The sequence below is a fragment of the Erpetoichthys calabaricus genome, chromosome 3, assembly GCF_900747795.2.
Source record: "Erpetoichthys calabaricus chromosome 3, fErpCal1.3, whole genome shotgun sequence".
Lineage (NCBI taxonomy): Eukaryota > Metazoa > Chordata > Cladistia > Polypteriformes > Polypteridae > Erpetoichthys > Erpetoichthys calabaricus.
In genome coordinates, this window is record NC_041396.2 from 208,720,194 (window position 1) to 208,738,746 (window position 18,553).

At 36.7% G+C, this 18,553-nt stretch overlaps 1 protein-coding gene across 2 annotated transcripts in view; it reads left to right on the forward strand.

Annotated features, from left to right (window-relative positions):
- Nucleotides 1-15,333, forward strand: part of tbpl1 (TBP-like 1) — a 31,838-nt gene extending 16,505 nt beyond the window's left edge. The window contains exons 3-7 of one of the 2 annotated variants that reach the window (XM_028797741.2): nt 937-1,022; nt 5,438-5,501; nt 5,753-5,856; nt 5,945-6,039; nt 13,539-15,333. In XM_028797741.2, the coding sequence (XP_028653574.1) occupies nt 937-1,022; nt 5,438-5,501; nt 5,753-5,856; nt 5,945-6,039; nt 13,539-13,618 (429 nt within the window). In that variant the 3' untranslated portion in view covers nt 13,619-15,333. The remainder of the gene's footprint in view (nt 1-936; nt 1,023-5,437; nt 5,502-5,752; nt 5,857-5,944; nt 6,040-13,538) is intronic. The other variant, XM_028797743.2, reaches the window with a different exon arrangement.
- The last annotated feature ends 3,220 nt before the right edge of the window (nt 15,334-18,553 follow it).

Here is an 18,553-nt window from a genome sequence, read left to right on the forward strand (position 1 = left end):
AACTCTATGGAGCCCCTAAAAGAACATAGACAAACAAAAAAAACCTTTAAACTTTTCTGTGAGCATCAGAAAGTTTCACGTACACATTGAAACAGTCAACTTTTTAACAAGAAAATCTTGCACATCAAGATTAATTTTCGAAACAGTCTGTACATAGAAAAATAATCTACTTAGATTTCTAAATGGTGAACTTTCTTTCGTCTTGCCCAGATCTTCTGTTATCTATGTCTGGTAAAATTCTGTCAACTAGTTTCTTAATAAACTATAGGCATCGACTTGGTCTTGGTCAGTGATTTTGAGAGAAAGTTGGTCTTGTAAATAGATGTTTTACCAGAAAGGGGGAAAAACTTTTTTTAAAAAATAAAGTTTTTAGTATTATTTTGTTCATCAGACATCACCCAGATCTACTTGCCTTTAATGTTAGGATGGCCCCCTCACTTCATGTTTTTAAATTATGTCTTAAAACTTACCTTTATTGCCTGGCTTTTAACTGTGTTTTAGTGCTGCTTGTTTACCGTTTGTCTTGATTTTAAAATTGTGTCATTTACTTTTGTTTATTGTTGTTTAAATTTTCACTTTTTGTGTTACCTGGTATATGGGTTGTAAAGCACCTTGGGTTCAACTCCTGTTGTTTTAAAGTGCTTTATATATAAACATAAAATTAAAATCATGCATCATTGTATCACTAAAGAATTTGTACTTCTTCTTATGTTTGAGAAGCAGAAACAAAAATTAATTTCCATTTGGTTACTTATGGAATTACTCTGCTGAGTGCTGTTATTGTGGTATTTTTAACATTTTACTGCCCTCTTGTGTGAGTGAATGTACATAAAATTTGTACATCTTTGTGAGTCCTTTATACTGTATATCTCAATTAGAACATGATGTACTGTAGTTTTTGGTTGTCATATTTCTGTGTTTATTTTTATATTTAAGCAGAAGGTTCTGATGAAACTAAGGAAACCAAGAATAACTGCATCAATATGGTCATCAGGGAAAGTTATTTGTACTGGTGCAACAAGGTAAGAATACATTTTGAATACTTACTAAAAGGTGACTGTTGCCATAAACCTGTTTGCTGTTTATAGAATTAACGATTTAGTCACTGAATTTCGTTTCCATATTTGTTTCCTGCTTCATTGACTGCTTTATATTCCTGTTGTTTGTCTTGTACAGTAAGTAAAAGTAAAATAAAACATTTCTGAATGAGGAGGGGTGGCACAGTGACGCAGTGCTAGTGCTGCTACCTCACATTAAAGAAGCCGGGGTTTGTGTCCCAAGTCCTCATTGTATGGAGTTAGCATGTTCTCCCCATGTCTGTGTGGGATTCCTTCGGGTGCTCCAGTCCAAAGACATGCAGGTTAAGTGCATTGGTGGTGCTAAATTGGCCCTAAGCTTGTGTTTGTTGGGGTGAGTGTTCTCACCTGCAATGAAGTAGAACCCTCTCCAATGTTTGTTCTTGCATTGTGTCCTAGGCTAGCAGAGATAGGCTCCAGCCCCAAAAACCCAAAACCCTGAGGAATATATAGTTTAAAAATGTATTTATTACAGTCTTGAAACTTCCAGCTATACTTTAATTTATCCCGTTTATCATGTTAACAAGTAATAATCTTTTTTAAACTTGTTTCAGTTACATGTGTGTGTTAGTCATGTTACTAAACTCTTTGCTTTAACTTATATAGCAAAACTAATAAAATTATGGCAGGCAGGTTTTGTAAATAGATATTGAACATTTCTTGGGTAATTCATACATGGTGGTTTTTGCAGTTTTCATGGGCAGGCTTGGAAACCTGCGTTTTTTTACCCTTTGATTGCTGAAATTTGTCTTGTTTTTGAGTTAAAACTTATATTTTTAGTCCATTATATAGTACAATTTTCCTTGTATAGAATTGCACTGCTCCACATATTAAAAATAAAAATAGAGTCCATTATAACAAAAAAAAATGTACATCATATTTAGTCCCCAAAAATGCCAGAAGAGATTCCACTCCATTGGGCCCTTGAGTAAGGCCCTTAACCTGCAATTGTTCCGTCTTGCAGGGAAATCTTAGGGGGTTGGTGGAAGGACTTAAACTCCAGTTACTGTAAAAAAAAAAAAAAAAACTCCTACTGTTCCTCTCCATTCGAACTAGTGTGGTGCTGAGGTGTCACCCATTGCACGGCTGTGTTCGTATCCTAATTTGGGATCCTGAGGTGGTTTGTCGTGTGGTGGGTGCAGCAACGTGCTGTATCAGTGCATGCTCTCAACCTTTGACAAATAATGTATGTGACATCTTCTGTCTTTTCAATTTCAAATGTAAATATTCAGTTTTGTCTAGCTGCTACCTCTTAGGTGGATTTTTGCAATTAGTGCCATCATTGGGCTGAAGAGAGACGTATAAACAATACGCGTGGAGATGACCATGATTGAATTTTGCTTAAAAACTGGCTGGGAACAATTAGATGGCTCACTGAGTGTCACATTTCTAAACCAATCCAATGTCTCATGAAGGTGGCACTCAAAGTAGGGTTGGTAATTTTGAGCTATAAAGATTAGAGATGCTCTTGTTAACCCAGTCCGACAGAGAGCAAGCTTCTGTTCACGATTAACTTTCTACAGTCGACAATTCTCCTAAGAAATCCCTATTAGACATGCAAATGTCTGCCGCATGTGCAGAGACTGCAATGCATGTTTTAAAAATAAACATAACCTGATGCAAGGGAAAAACCTTTTTGTATCATCAGATACGAAAACATCAGTGGATTAGTGGTAAACATGAACGATAAGTTGTTGCAGGTGCTCTCTGCACCCTCTGTTGTTTAGCGTTAAAATGATCGTGCAGGAATCGATGTAAGCTTGAAAGAACTGGAAGCAATATTAATGAAATATATACTACCAAATATGAATATGAAGTAAACGGTGTGTCACACTCCATTCAAAGGACTGTTGTTAAGAGAGCTGATATCAAAGAGCCACAGGAAATGTATATTTCAGTGCTTAAAACACCCAAATCAACACATCTGCCTAACAACACCAGTAGATGCTCAGATTAGACTGCACAACATCCACCTTCTGACTGCATTTCTAAATGAATCACTAAAGAAATTTAACATTACTATCTAATTAAAACTGTGAACATGCCATGACAAAATAGCCGCTGCGTTTTAACACATATATCCATAGACCACTATGCTTATCTGACCTTTATTTACTGTTGTCATGTCATATAGTGATGCAATAGTTAAAATGACAGAGACGCTTCTCAAAAGCTACTGTGGAGCCTAGTAGCTGTGGTGGTCTTTGTGTCTGTCTTTCTGTGTATGTGTTGTACAAGTGGCGTTCAGTAATGTACCTCAGTAGGAAAGAAAAGAATTTTCAAAAAAGTTTGCTTTATTTTTCAGTATAGTCCCATGATAGCTCAATACATCTCAACCACTTTTCCTGCAATGACTTTAACCCCGTTGAAAATAAATCTTCCATTTGTGACCTTCAAACCAGGACGTCACAACTGCCTTAACGTCTTCATCACTTGAAATCTGCAGTCCACGGAGAGATTTCTTCAAAACTCGGAATAAGGAAAAATCTGAGGGATCCAGGTCAGGACTGTATGGTGGATGGTTCAGCTGCTTGTACCCACGTTCTCAGATAGCAGTCTGTTATTGACATGACATATGAACTGGCGCATTGTCCTGAAGAACCTTACGTTATTCACAAAGGGGCTCTCCTGACATCCTGTCTTTTGGAATGTTAGACTCACACTGAGCCACAACTGTGCATTAGTAACCTTGAGACGTCACAAGATGCCCATACTTGTTTCAACAGGCTTGCTGCTTTCTTTCGTACTCAGGTAGATAAATTATTGAACACCCCTCATATGTTACAGCTCTCATTACAATATAGTAATTAATTATTAAGCTTCAGTTACCTTGTGCTACTGAGCTCCTTAATGGATAACAATTTTAGCGTTTTATTTTCTCTCCGCATCAAATCTCTTTTGTTTAGTATCTTTTGCTGTCCTCGAAAAACCGGCAATGGTTTAAAATGCACGGCCTGGAAAAATTAGAGCATGGTGTATTAGAAAGAAACCCTGTTGATTTAGTCTTTTCACACTTTTTAACAGGTTGACCCAATTTGTGTATACTTGTTTGAAAATCACGTTTGCCCCCCAACCCCAAGACTAGAATCATCATAAAAAGGCTTGTGCTTTATGTTAAACGTTGGTATTCTGATGTTACAAGGTTTGCAACACGTTTACTTGCTAAATTTTAAGCTTTGTGGAGTACCTATTCTTTGAATTTAAACTGAATGTTTTATCTTAGGTAGACATTCTTGCTAGTGGATAGGTATCAATTATTACATTATATTAGTGCCACATAAATTAATAAATAGCAAGATTATTCAGGATATTGTCATTTTTTCAAACTCTTTAAAGTTGATTTTGCAACTTTTCAGACCAAGTTTGTCTGAAGATCACTTAATCTTAAGTTTGTAACATTTGTTGTTAGGGTGTTTGTTTTAGCAGAGAGATTTACTATGTAATACAACTTATTGACTAGAAAAGTTTAATGAATTTGTCATATTAATTCAAACTTCAAATGTTAATTAAGCTTTAAGTTACCAAGTCTTTCCCACATTTTTATGTTTATTCCAACTTTAAGGCTGCCTTTGTTGTGAAACTTGCCAACTTGTGATTAAACCATCATTTCACAATTTCTGTAAAACACTCTTAGTTGTGTTGTTTTCTGTTTACCTCACATACGTGATTAGACTTTATTATTGAATATGCCTGTGCACTAATCCAGAATTAGCCTTTGAACTGGGCTTACCTTACTTACTTAACCTTAAGTATCTATCTATCTATCTATCCATCTATCCATCCATCCATCCATCCATCCATCCATCCATCCATCCATCCATCCATCCATCCATCCATCCATCCATCCATCCATCCATCCATGCATCCATGCATGCATGCATGCGTTGCACTGTAATTCAGTATTCATGATGCAAGTCCCGGAGGAGGTCCCTAGCGACCAGGCAACATTTCCTACCAACCAACATTTCTGAAATGGTGATGTCATGCACTTGCATTTAAATGAGATTTTTTTTTACTATTTCTTAAGCAAAGAGATAAAATTCAAATTATATATAAAAACAAAACTCCAAAATGTAAAAATCTCATAAAACCTAAAAAAAATTATACAAAGCACAAAAAAAAACTTTCTGATGGGTTTCCCATTTCTTTCCAATGACTTTGTGTGGATTTTTTTGGGAGTGTACCTTAACATAGAAGATATCTTGTCCTGATTGAGTTCCACAGTTTCACACATTTCTCCAATAATAGCATGTTCCTTCCCACAGATGTGTACTGGTTCATAAAACCCATGGATGTCTGATTTAATGTTCTGTATTGCTCATTTTAAATAACCTAAAATACTACTTCTGTTTTTAATACAGTGAAGAAGAGGCTAAACTTGGTGCTCGAAGACTAGCTCGTAGTCTGCAAAAATTAGGCTTTAAGGTAAGTCCTTTTATTATTAATATAATTATGTGTAAAGAAATATGTTCGAAATAAGAATAATGCATTGATTTTCCTTTTCAGGAGACAAAACTTTGCATTTGCAGTTGTTGTTTACAATTGTGTAGTACAATTTTGTTGGCAACTTAATGTATAAAAAGTAAAGCTACAATTGTAAATATGTTCATTAGTACAAATTAGTCTGCATATTTGAGTGCCAGAGATGTACATATACTCTTATTTTTTTCCAAAAGGTGAAATTTACTGATTTTAAGGTGGTTAATGTATTAGCTGTATGCACGATGCCATTTGAAATCAGACTTCCTGAGTTCACAAAAAGCAACAGACCTCTTGCCAGGTATGTACTAGTCTTTACCATTGGGCCTTGTTCCTATTAACATTATCTGCCTGGAAAAAGACATTCATTTTAAAATTTGATTTTCTAGTTATGAGCCAGAATTGCACCCAGCCGCATCTTACCGAATTAAAAATCTCAAAGCAACCCTTCAAGTCTTTTCAACTGGCAGCATCACAGTAACAGGTTAGTATTTGTACTGTATTGAGGATTTGTTCTGTTCTGTGTATTGTATTGTATTGACCCCCTTCTTTTTGACACCCACTGCACGCCCAACGTACCTGGAAAGGGGTCTCCCTTTGAACTGCCTTTCCCAAGGTTTCTTCCATTTTTTCCCTACAAGGTTTTTTTTTTGGGAGTTTTTCCTTATCTTCTTAGAGAAAAGCCAAGCAAAATGACACCTTTTATTGGCCAACTAAAAAGATTACAATATGCAAGCTTTCAAGGCAACTCAGGCCCCTTCTTCAGGCAAGATGTCTTCTTAGAGAGTCAAGGCCGGGGGGCCGTCAAGAGGCAGGGCCTGTTAAAGCTCATTGCGGCACTTCTTGTGTGATTTTGGGATATACAAAAATAAATTGTATTGTATTGTATCTAATCTTAACATTTTGTTATTTGAATATGAGTATTTCCCATGTAAAAACATTTTCTAAGCCATACTGATTAGTGAACTAATGTTTTCTGACAAGAGCACCTATCAGGCATGTAAAAGAAGAATATACTGCATACAAAATATACTAGTTGAAATAACCAAAATTTTACAATAATACTATGATAAATAAAGCATTGATGACCAAAGAATTGAAATTAAATGAATGGCAGCAGTGCTAACATGGTAATCATCACTAGCTTGAAGAGATGGTTCAAAACAAGAAGTTATTGCCACTGTCGGCAGACATCCTATAGTCCAGCAGATTAATTGACATGAATGGAGCAAACATTTTACTCGGAAGCCAAACTAGGGTCAACCAAAGAACTGCAAACAAATACAACCAGAAGATAAACACATTAAATGTTTTAAACATTTTTTTATTTGTAATATACATTTTTATATTTAATATACATCAATCAAGTGCTATATTCTATAAAAATGAATAATGAACACAACAGCAGAATGAGCATCAACAAGGCACATAGAACACGTACATACAGTATAAGCAGTACAAACACCAAGGCAAGTATGTGAATAGCAGACGCACAGCAAAGCATTTAGACAACAATAACAACTCACCACGTGGAACTTCATCTGTGCGTGTTCAGTATAACATGTTTAAGATTGTCTGTGACCAAACCGTCCATAGTGTACAAACTTGACACTGGTAATTTAATCTGACTCTGGCACCTCTATCATTGCTAATACTAATACAAGCCCAACTACTTGTTAGTTGGATTTTGTCTCCAATCGCCATAAATAACCAATTAGGAGACTAAGTCTTTTCTAATCTTGCCTGTAATAAAAGTTGCAAGGATAATGTGATGCAGCTTCTAATACTCATGCATTATTTTTTGAGAAACAATCTCTGCTCTCTTTTTAATTTTGAAGCATAAACTTCAAATTGTCCCTAGTGTGTCTACAGTAATCCCTCGCTATATCGCGCTTCGCCTTTCGCGGCTTCACTCCATCGCGGATTTTATATGTAAGCATATTTAAATATATATCGCGGATTTTTCGCTGCTTCGCGGGTTTCTGCGGACAATGGGTCTTTTAATTTCTGGTACATGCTTCCTCAGTTGGTTTGCCCAGTTGATTTCATACAAGGGACGCTATTGGCAGATGGCTGAGAAGCTACCCAACTTACTTTTCTTTCTCTCTCTCTCTGTCTGATCCTGACGTAGGGGGTGTGAGCAGGGGGGCTGTTCGCACACCTAGACAATACGGACGCTCGTCTAAAAATGCTGAAAGATTATCTTCACGTTGCTACCTTCTGTGTGCAGCTTTTAAGTATGCTGCACGGTGCTTCGCATACTTAAAAGCTCAAAGGGCACGTACTGATTTTTTTATCTGTCTCTCTCTCTATCTCTCTCTAACTCTCTCTCTCTCTCTCTGCTCCTGACGGAGGGGGTGTGAGCTGCCGCCTTCAACAGCTTTGTGCCGCGGTGCTTCGCATACTTAAAAGCAAACAGCCCTATTGATTCGTTTGCTCCTTTGAAGAGGAAGATATGTTTGCATTCTTTTAATTGTGAGACTGAACTGTCATCTGTTTCTTGTCATGGAGCACAGTTTAAACTTTTGAAAAAGAGACAAATGTTTGTTTGCAGTGTTTGAATAACGTTCCTGTCTCTCTACAACCTCCTGTGTTTCTGCGCAAATCTGTGACCCAAGCATGACAATATAAAAATAACCATATAAACATATGGTTTCTACTTCGCGGATTTTCTTATTTCGCGGGTGGCTCTGGAACGCAACCCCCGCGATGGAGGAGGGATTACTGTACTTGTTTACCCTGTAATGGACTGGGACACTGTCCAGGACTTGTTCCTGCCTTGCATCCTATGCTTGCTGGTATACGCTCTAAATACCCTGTGACCCTGCTCTTGATGTGAGTTTACATAGTTAATGGATGAGTGGACTTTGCACATACACAGAAACCCCATAATATAATGCTAAGTTACTGTTAGTACTGAATCTCCAGTATGGTTATGAAACATATTTATTGTTGCTGGAAAGGCTGTTTTTGATACATATTTAAAAAAAACTGTTTAATTCTATGTGAATTCACAACTATCCTCTTTAATAAAACCCCTGTGTGCGTCCATGTCTCTGTGTCTTCTGGTGAAGTGTGTGTGCGCGGGGCACAGAGCGATGCTTCAAAGGCCGCCTGACGTGTCACACAAGACAGAGAGGGCGGGACCTATAAAATATCGCGCGGCAGATCCAATCGGATTTTGATAAATGAGGTAAGACCTAAAACAGAAAACATGAAAAATCCAATCGGGTACTGAGACGCGGAGACCAGCTTCCCCATTGTTGTGCAAGTGTTCACTCTGAGGATGTCAGATTTGCGATTAAGAATCTTAGCCCAGTAAAGTAGAAGTAGATTTATTTTCACGCACATTAAATCAGTTGCTGGGGAAAATCTGCTGATTGCCCACTGTTGTCACAGAAAATTAAACGCATATTACGGACATCAAAGCCAGTATTACTGTCAGAGAAAATTACAGGCATTTTACGGAAAAAATTTAATGAGGTTAAAGGTCCCTTGCCATTTAATATAGACTGTTCCTACTAATGTTTATGGACTACTGTTCTAGCGCCCATTATTGTAATGGGCTTAATGACTAGTTTCTTTATAAAGTATTTGAAAAATAATGTTTAAATACAAAATAATGTTTTTCCTCATAAATAAATCATTGCTGGATGGATCTAGAAGTCTGATTGGTCCAGGGCTCTTTAAGGCTCTCCCAGAATGATATGTCTGTTCTGTTTTAAGGACATGCAGTATGTAGGAGAGAGCTGCTTTGAGCAGGATAGATTTAATATTTATACATATTTACATTAGATGTGGCCTTAAAAACATTTTTGAGGAAAAAAATACCATATTTGAGATTTACTTTAGCACCATTGTGTATCTGTTAGGGTGGGCCAGATCCCCTGGCCATCTGTATAATTATGTCCGTGTAGTTAATATACTGTACCTCACTGGCTGCATCAGAGATCGCTTCCTACCACACTGAATAGAATGAGTAGCTTAAATGCCTGTAACACAGGTGCTGTTCTGACTTTCTATTTAGTGCAGTAGTATCTCTTGCCTCTAAAGTTCATGTCACATTACATGACTTTTCCAGCAATTTTAGTTCTAGATTTCATTTACATAATCTTAACCAGTTGGTGGCACTCAGCATCCACCTACTCTGTGACTGGCTATGACAGAAATGAACAGTTTTAATTTTCTCTTTAGTTGAGAGGTGGCCTCTGTTTGCATGAGAGCTGACAACCAGTAAATTATCATCTGGAAGTCCAGTGCAAGGAATATAGCGACAAGGAATAAGGTATTCCTGTGCCCTGTAGCTCAACTCACCATACCTGTTAACCCTTCACACAGCACCAGTACAGCACTAGATCTGTCAGGCATCACAGGAGCCATTGATGTTGCAAACAGAAGAGAGTCTTGTCTGTCTGATGTCTCATGTTTCATGCACTTTGACAAAATTGCCAAAAACAAAAGCAAAGATTGCAGCTGAACTTTCCACAGCTGGTAATCCTTCCCACAGTACCAGCTCTGACAGGCAGTGTGCTTTTGGCTTTCAGAAAAAGGGATGAGTAAAACTGCAATGGAAGATTGAAATTCTGTTAGTGAATGTGATATGGGCTGTAATTTTCAAAAAGTTGCGTAATGTGACATCAGCTTAAGTATTTTTGAGAGTCTTCTGAAAAACAGTAATTCACTTGAAGAAATATATATTCCTTCAGTACAGGGAATTTTTCATTCACTGAACAGGTATTTTAAATACAGCCAGATTTTTTTAATCAATTTATTCATTTCCCCCAAGAAATTTTCTTTACTTTAAAGAAGGAAGGATTGTGGCATATTCACATGCAGGGCCTTCTGCCTTAATTGTGCTATTGTGCACAGAAAAACAAATCTTTAGGTGTTATGTCATAATCACTAAAGTAGCTGCAGCTTAAAGTAGTAGTATGCAACATAAGCTGGACAGCTGAATAATTGTAGGCTAGTTCAGTAAAGAGCACACTAATGGGACAGGTAGATTTTAGGTGACTGAGCGAGTAAAGCACTGTGTGTGTGATCTGCTTTAATATTGCAATAATAAATGTATCTAGCAGCTTTATTTAAGGATAGGAGTAAAAGTAGCCATTTGTGGCTGAAAATATAGTAATGTAATGAAACAAAAATGAAAATTTACAGATAATTCATTATAATCAAAGTAAAAATATTCTCAAAACATACTCAAGTAAAGTAACGAAGTTGATATAAACTGCTGGTGCTGGCTAATGGCTCTCATTAAAGATAACAGTAAGAAATTATTAAAGAAAATGAAACTACTAATCATTAAAAACAATAAAAACTACTAATCAAAATACAGTGATCCCTCCTCAGTTGCTGGGGTTGCGTTCCAGACTCCCCCGCGAAAGGTGAAAATCCACGAAGTAAAAACCATATGTTTATATGGTTATTTTTTATATATTTTAAGCCCTTATAAACTCTCCCACACTCTTATAAACATTTCCCACACAGTTATAAAGCATAAACCCTTTGTATTCTCTTAGATATTAGGTAAGATTCGTTGAAATTATGTATGTAAACACACTGTTCATATACAGTGAAACCTAAATGTTATTTTAAAGATATCGAGCGTCTCCGATATCACATATGTTATAGCCATTACGATAGACAGGGCACCAGCAATAAATACGTACAATGCAAGAAAAATTGTATACAGTATAAGTTGTGTACAGTGACACTAAACGTATATACATGTACTAAGTACTGTATTTAGAAAATTAATTATGGTTACCAACAATGACACAACGACTTGTCCGATAACGATAAGTTTAATTTTACTGCACAACTAAGGAGAGCGTTCTAGCTCTTCTAAAGGAGCCTCTCCAGGCGACTGTGTAGCACCGCCATTGTTCCCCTTCCGACAGTCTTCAATCCAAATTCCTAAAGCAGATTCCATCCGGACTACCGCCTTATTACGTCCACTTACAACTCGTTTTGCGCCCTGGTTAAAGGACACTGCGGCCATAGATCTTATATTCTTTTCCTCCTTTATAATAAAAAGAATCGTGGACTCACTGATGCCGTAATGGTGTCTGTTCCCTTCCTTCAACATATCCAAAACTTTTACCTTTTTGGCAGTCATTAGCATCTCCCGTTGGCGCTTGGGCACAGCCCCTGAAGCAGTAGCAGATCTTTTTTTTAGACATAACGAAGGGCTTGACTATGCACAAAGATATACACAAAAGCACAAAAGTTAACCCTTTACCCAGCGAAACACGTTGATGCTGAATGAGTGAGATGAGACTTCCTGGTTAATGCAGCAGAATCAAATTCGCCGCTCTGTCACTGAGCCAGTCAGCACACAGGAACTTAACAGCGTGCTCTGATTGGGTAGCTTCTCAGCCATCCGCCAATAGCGTCCCTTGTATGAAATCAACTGGGCAAACCAACTGAGGAAGCATGTACCAGAAGTAAAAAGACCCATTGTCCGCAGAAACCCGCGAAGCAACGAAAAATCTGAGTTATATATTTAGATATGCTTACATATAAAATCTGCGAAAGTCGAAGCGCGATATAGCGAGGAATTACTGTATTCCCAAATGTGATTCTAACCAGTAACAACAAAGTAACTGCAGTGTCACTGCACAAATAAACTAAGCACAGCACACAACCTGTATTAACTGAAATGTGTATAGAGGCAAAGATTTAAAAAAATAATAATAATAAAATCTTCAGCCGTGTACAAATACCCTGAAGTCCAAGGTGAGTCCGAGACCAGGCTCAAGATCTAAGGTCACCAGCCCCCTTTTTAAAAGCTGCACTGACATTCTTTGACCCCAACAGCCCTAGCACCCTCAGCAGAAGACAAATCAGAGCCACTGCAGGGACTGCTGGGAGTTTCAGTTTCAAATTCTATTGGCTACTTTCACCATCCCAAGCCGCGTTTCCTCTACAGTTGCTTCCTGTTCTCTGTACAGTACAGTATTGCCACGAGAAAAGCCATAAAAATTGCGGAGGATATTTGCGGTTTCCGCTAACAATTATTAGATAGGTTCTAAGGAAAAATCCGCGAATGACTGAGGCCGCGAACTCTAAACCGTGACTTTGCGGGGGTCTACTGTACATGACTTTTCAAAGATTTTCAGTTATAAACTTCATTTACATAATCTTAGCGAGTCATGGTATGCTCCTATGACTACCACTTACATAGATTAAAATAATTAAAATAATTATTGAATAATTAAGTTTTTAATCTTTAGCTGTATGTGTTTTGGGATGGGGCTAAATAACTACAGATACACTATTTTAGAAAATAAAATCATTTTTATCATTTGTCTCATGTTTATGAAATTGTATAGTGGTTGTTAACGTTGTATACTACTAGTATTCTTCCCTCAGACAAGATCATGCCATTAAAATCTTAATTATTGCCAACCTGGTTTTCTCATTAACACAAAAGAGATGTTTTATGAACCCAGAAGCTATTTCGTAAGCATTAAGGCTTTTCTTTTTAATTTAGGTTTCTGCATTGTTTCATAATTATTACAGATATATTGACTTAGTAAAACAAAAGTGTGTGACAAACTAGAGCTTGCCAAAGTTATGAAAAGTAACCCAAATTTCAAAAATATCACCATATGCTTCAGGAATGGCCAGAAACAATAACCCCCTTTTAATTTTTTTTATGCTTCCGTCCTTAAATACATGACAGGGTGTAATGTGAGTGTATTTTAATAGGTATCAACTAAAAGATAAAGAAGCAGCCTTATTCACTGCTCTGGTGTTTTCTTTGTCCTCCAGAAGGAAAAACAAACTGAAATAGTGTCAGTTTTTCCCCCAACTTTTGACATTTTGCATTTCCAATCATTTTCCTTTGTTTTTTTTTCTCTCTGCATAAAGGAATAAGTATTTGTAGTGAAAGGCTGTCGTTTGCAGTAGAAATGATGCTAGAAAAGTATAACGTCAAAGTTACATATTAATTGTTTTTTTTCTTAAATTTGACAGCACCAAGTGTACAGTTTGTGGCAACTGCTGTTGAACAGATCTATCCTCTTGTGTTTGAATCCAGGAAGACGGCAAGATAAGGAAACAATTTGTTTTTTTAAACCGAAGCACCTTTTGTGTTACTGCTGGAATTAAAAAAAAAAAAAAAGAAGAACAGGATAATTAAAGAGGACTTGGGATTATCTCTTTGCACATGTTCGAGGCAGTAATACTTTTTTTTTTTTCCTTTTACTGTTTACATGATATAATATTGCTGCTTTTAAGGAACGTGCAGCGTAATGTTTGTTTTCAAACAAGCTGCCCAGTATGCACTACATGTAAAAGTAGCTCTCGTTTTTTATATCCTTCCTTCATTTGTGTGTTTTATTGGCGACGAGCTCTGGATTTTATTTCGTGAAGGCCAAAGAAGAAAAACTTTTAGAATTTGTTTTTAATCAGATATAAGACATTAAATCTAGCAGCATATCCCAGTGTTCCTCTTTATGACACCAGAGTCTGTTTTTTTTTTTGTTGTTTTTCTCTCTTTTCCAGCAGAAGCTTTTTGTTGCAGTATGTGCTTGATTAAACATTAAAATGGTTTCAACTGTAATTACTTATGAAATGGTGGCAGTGCTTGTGATCTTTTTGTAGCAGTGTTTAACTTTTCTTCTCACGGGCTGCTAGCACACAGAAGAAGAAAGGAAAGTGTGCTAATAAAGAAAATAATGTGGATCAACACTTTACCATCAATATTAATAATACATTTTGAAATGTTTCTGTGAGTTGCAACCTATGCATAAGATATGTGGCTGGCTTTTTCTTTTTTTCTATGGTTAGATTTGGGGGAAACTATAGTGTACCAAGTAGTTTTGTCACCTTGCTGGTGTTCTGTATGGAGTTTGCATGCCGTTTAAAGGCTTGCTTTAGTTTCTTCGAAAAATTCCAAAGAAATTATCATTTACTGAATAACAAGGCTAAAGTTAGGCGTTGTTGAAGCAATCCCTTCACTAATCTATGCTCCAGGCAGCTACTTCATATTTTGCAGCAGTTGTCATCAGTTTAGGCGCAGGCACCTTGTGGTTCTAAATTGGATGATGATAGTTTGGTTAATTACCAACTATTCCCAATCTGTGACTGGTTCCTGCCCTTTGTGAATGGAGGCATGTCAGAGCTCATATGAGAACACTTTATAAACCCTTTGAAGCTGAGTGTTAGATTATGAGACCTGACAGCTCTCAAGTTTTATTTTTTTTTTTTTGTTTTTTTTTTAAACAGGTAATGAAAAATAAGTCATGCTAATAAGTTGTGATTTTCATTAATTAAGAGCTCTATTGGAATTGTAAAAAAAATAAAAGGCAAAAATTAAAAAACGCTGCCCACTTTGTTCCTTGTAAATATACATGAATGGTTTATTGAGAGAAGAAACAGTGTTTAAAAGTGAATGCCTCAGCTGATATAAATGCAGATATTTATATTTTAAAATGTATTGTCACATTTTAACAAATGACAAAAAGTAATGGATACTTCATGTTGATGAGTTGCGCTAAAATATTATGTAAGTTGTTGGAATGTGAAAAGGGTATGCTAATCATTTGTGTGTGATGTATATAATACACAATATTAAATACTGTATGTACAGCATGTGTGTGTAAATATACACACGCATAATTAGTACCTAAAAAGTCATTCTTTTCATATTAATTGACATTAGGAAATATTTTGCAGCTTGTTTACAATGTCAAAAGTGGGGGGGGGGACTTTAACTGTACACTTGTCTTTTGTATTTTGTACATTAAATAAAGGATAATGAAAAGGAGTTTGAGAGTATTTTCTAACTTTGAGCTATGCATACCAAATACATATACAGTATACACAATTTCTTAAGACTAAAGAAGTGAGTTATTCAGCTGTAACATATCAGCAAAATATTCCTTAAATTAAAATCAATGTATATGTTTTACAAAAAAAATAAGTTATAGATGTAACATCCATATTTCTCTAAAGCACTTGTCTATAAAATGTCTGCCAAAAGGTCAAGTGAATAATCAGTTTTAGTTTATTGTATTAAGGATACATTATGGTGGGCTTTCTTTGACCCAGTACACCAGTGTGAAGTTTTCTCAATGGAGTAATTAAAGTAGTATAGGTTGGAGAATAATCCTTATGCTGAAAATGTTACACTTGTATGTTGCGCTATTTAGTACAGCTCGTTGGTCTCAATTCTAACAGTTAACGTTCTTTCAGACTTGACTCTATAATATAATCTAGATTCTATATGTATTCTTAAGCCCCTCAATTCATTTGTTTCTGTTGACATTTCTTTTTAACTGTGTTCTCATCAGAGCAGCTCATATTTAAATTATGAAAGACCTCTTTGAAATTGCCAGTGCTAGTACTTACTCCCTGTATGTCACATTTCTTCTGCCTCAATACATTTGACTACAGCTAAATATTCTGATAGACTTGCAGGATTTTTCTTATCCTTGAGTTGTGGCTATGCTTCGGGTTCTGCAGTGTGCTCATGCCTGTTGTAATATCATAAAATCAGAATTTTCTCTCATGGGATCTGTAAGCCTTACATTTTCTTGTAAAATTTCTAGTCCTTTCAGATTGCACCAGCATCCTCTGTGGCGAGTCTTGGAGTTTGACCCAAGAGTAACATAAATTACTCTGTCATACTCCATGTCATTCTCCACTTCAGACAATGGGATAGTTATAATACCTATTAAATCACCACAGCCCTAACCATGAGCTCAGCTGCACAAATACCTTGTCATGTTTTACTATGTCTTGATTTAAGTGTTTTTCCTGCATAAAAATCAATAAATTGCAACACATTCAAAATGGGTCTTAACAGAGTATTTATCACATTAAAGGAATACTCCACCCAAAAATATATTTTATATGTCACCCAATGTGTATTTTGTAATGATGACTGATGAAAATTTTAATCTCCTGTTTTCATGGTGAGCAAAGATTAAAAACAAAGTTTGTAATATAATACAAGCCAATGGTGGCCAATGCCGTACTAACAACAAACAATAATAAACTCGCATAACTCATGTATCATAATCTTCATGTCTGTTTTTAAAAAAGTCAGTGCATAAACAGCAGATGCAATTCACATAATATTGACTTTTTGAATTGAAGACAGAACTGTTGACCAATGAATGAGGGGGGAGGCAGAAAAATAAGTTTAATTTTTCTATCAGCTGATACAGCCTTCTCAATGAGAATAAAGTGGATGCTGAACATTATAACAAATGAACAAGTACCCCCGTTACCTTTTTTGTTTCATGGTCTATGGATTCATTTGACTATTTCAAATTGTGTTTTACTTGCAGACTAAGAGAAGCCTTGATTATCTTCTAGCTCGGAAAGATTTGACACTGCCTTTGCATGTCTGTGTTATTCTCAATAAGGAAAAGTCCAAGGTTAATCATTTGGGTGCTGCACCCTCACATGCCGTATTTCAGATGAACTGTCTCCAGAAAATACAAATGCATTGTAAGGCAACTGTCTACAATAACCTGTAGGTCTAAAATCCCTGCCCTTGTGATTCCTGATGATTTGTGAGATGTGTAGCTTTGACCAGGTCTAGTGATTAAAAATTAGTTTAGACTTCACCATTGCATGTCACTTCTTGCATATTTTTTTTTCTTTTATGTGCTGTAAATGTTTAGCCAGCTAATGGGGTTTAATTTAAACTTAGTGGAGCTCACTCTTGTATCTGCCTGCCACTCATTTTGAAGTACTATATTATTTTGAAGATCTCTTGGTTCTGTCTCCTTTAGCATTTTTCACACTTCAGTGATCAACCATTGCTTCCTTATTGTTTAAAATCACTTAGTGTTACACAAGTGGAGTACTATACAGTAATCCCTCCTCCATCGCGGGGGTTGCGTTCCAGAGCCATCCGCGAAGTAGAAACCATATGTTTATATGGTTATTTTTATATTGTCATGCTTGGGTCACAGATTTGCGCAGAAACACAGGAGGTTGTAGAAAGACAGGAACGTTATTCAAACACTGCAAACAAACATTTGTCTCTTTTTCAAACGTTTAAACTGTGCTCCATGACAAGACAGAGATGACAGTTCTGTCTCACAATTAAAAGAATGCAAACATCCTCTTCAAAGGAGTGCGTGTCAGGAGCACAGAATGTCGCATAGATAGAGAAAACAATCTCTAGCAAACAAATCAATAGGGCTGTTTGGCTTTTAAGTATGCGAAGCACCGTGGCACAAAGCTGTTGAAGGTGGCAGCTCACACCCCCTCCGTCAGGAGCAGGGAGAGAGAGATAGAGACAGAGTTTGTTTTTCAGTCAAAAATCAATACGTGCCCTTTGAGCTTTTAAGTATGTCGTTTCAGGAAGCAGCTGCACAAAAGATAGCAATGTGAAGATAATCTTTCAGCATTTTTAGACGAGCGTCCGTATCGTCTAGGTGTGCGAACAGCCCCCCTGCTCAATCCCCATACGTCAGGATCAGATAAAGTCAGCGCAAGAGAGACAGAGAAAAGTAAGCAATCTAGCTTCTCAGCCATCTGCCAATAGCGTCCCTTGTATGAAATCAACTGGGCAAACCAACTGAGGAAGCATGTACCAGAAATTAAAAGACCCATTGTCCGCAGAAATCCACGAACCAGCAAAAAATCTGCGATATATATTTAAATATGCTTACAAAAAAAAATATGCTTATAAAATCTGCGATGGAGTGAAGCCGCGAAAGGCGAAGCGCGATATAGCGAGGGATCACTGTATACACTTTTATTTATATTGAGCATCAATAGTTTCTCTAATAGCACGTGTTCTGCTCTTCATTTCCACAGCGCATCCTGGAGCACCTTTAGTTACTGACCCATTCTACTGCAGTGGTCTCCGTTTATCATGTGTATCAGCTTGGGGACAATTAAAAATGTATCTGTCTATCAATCTATCTGTCTAGAGTCCCATGTGAAGGTTTGGACACCCCAAGCCGTGTTACTTATGTTGTTAACGTTTGAAGTAAAAAAAAAAAAAAACAGCAGTACAAATT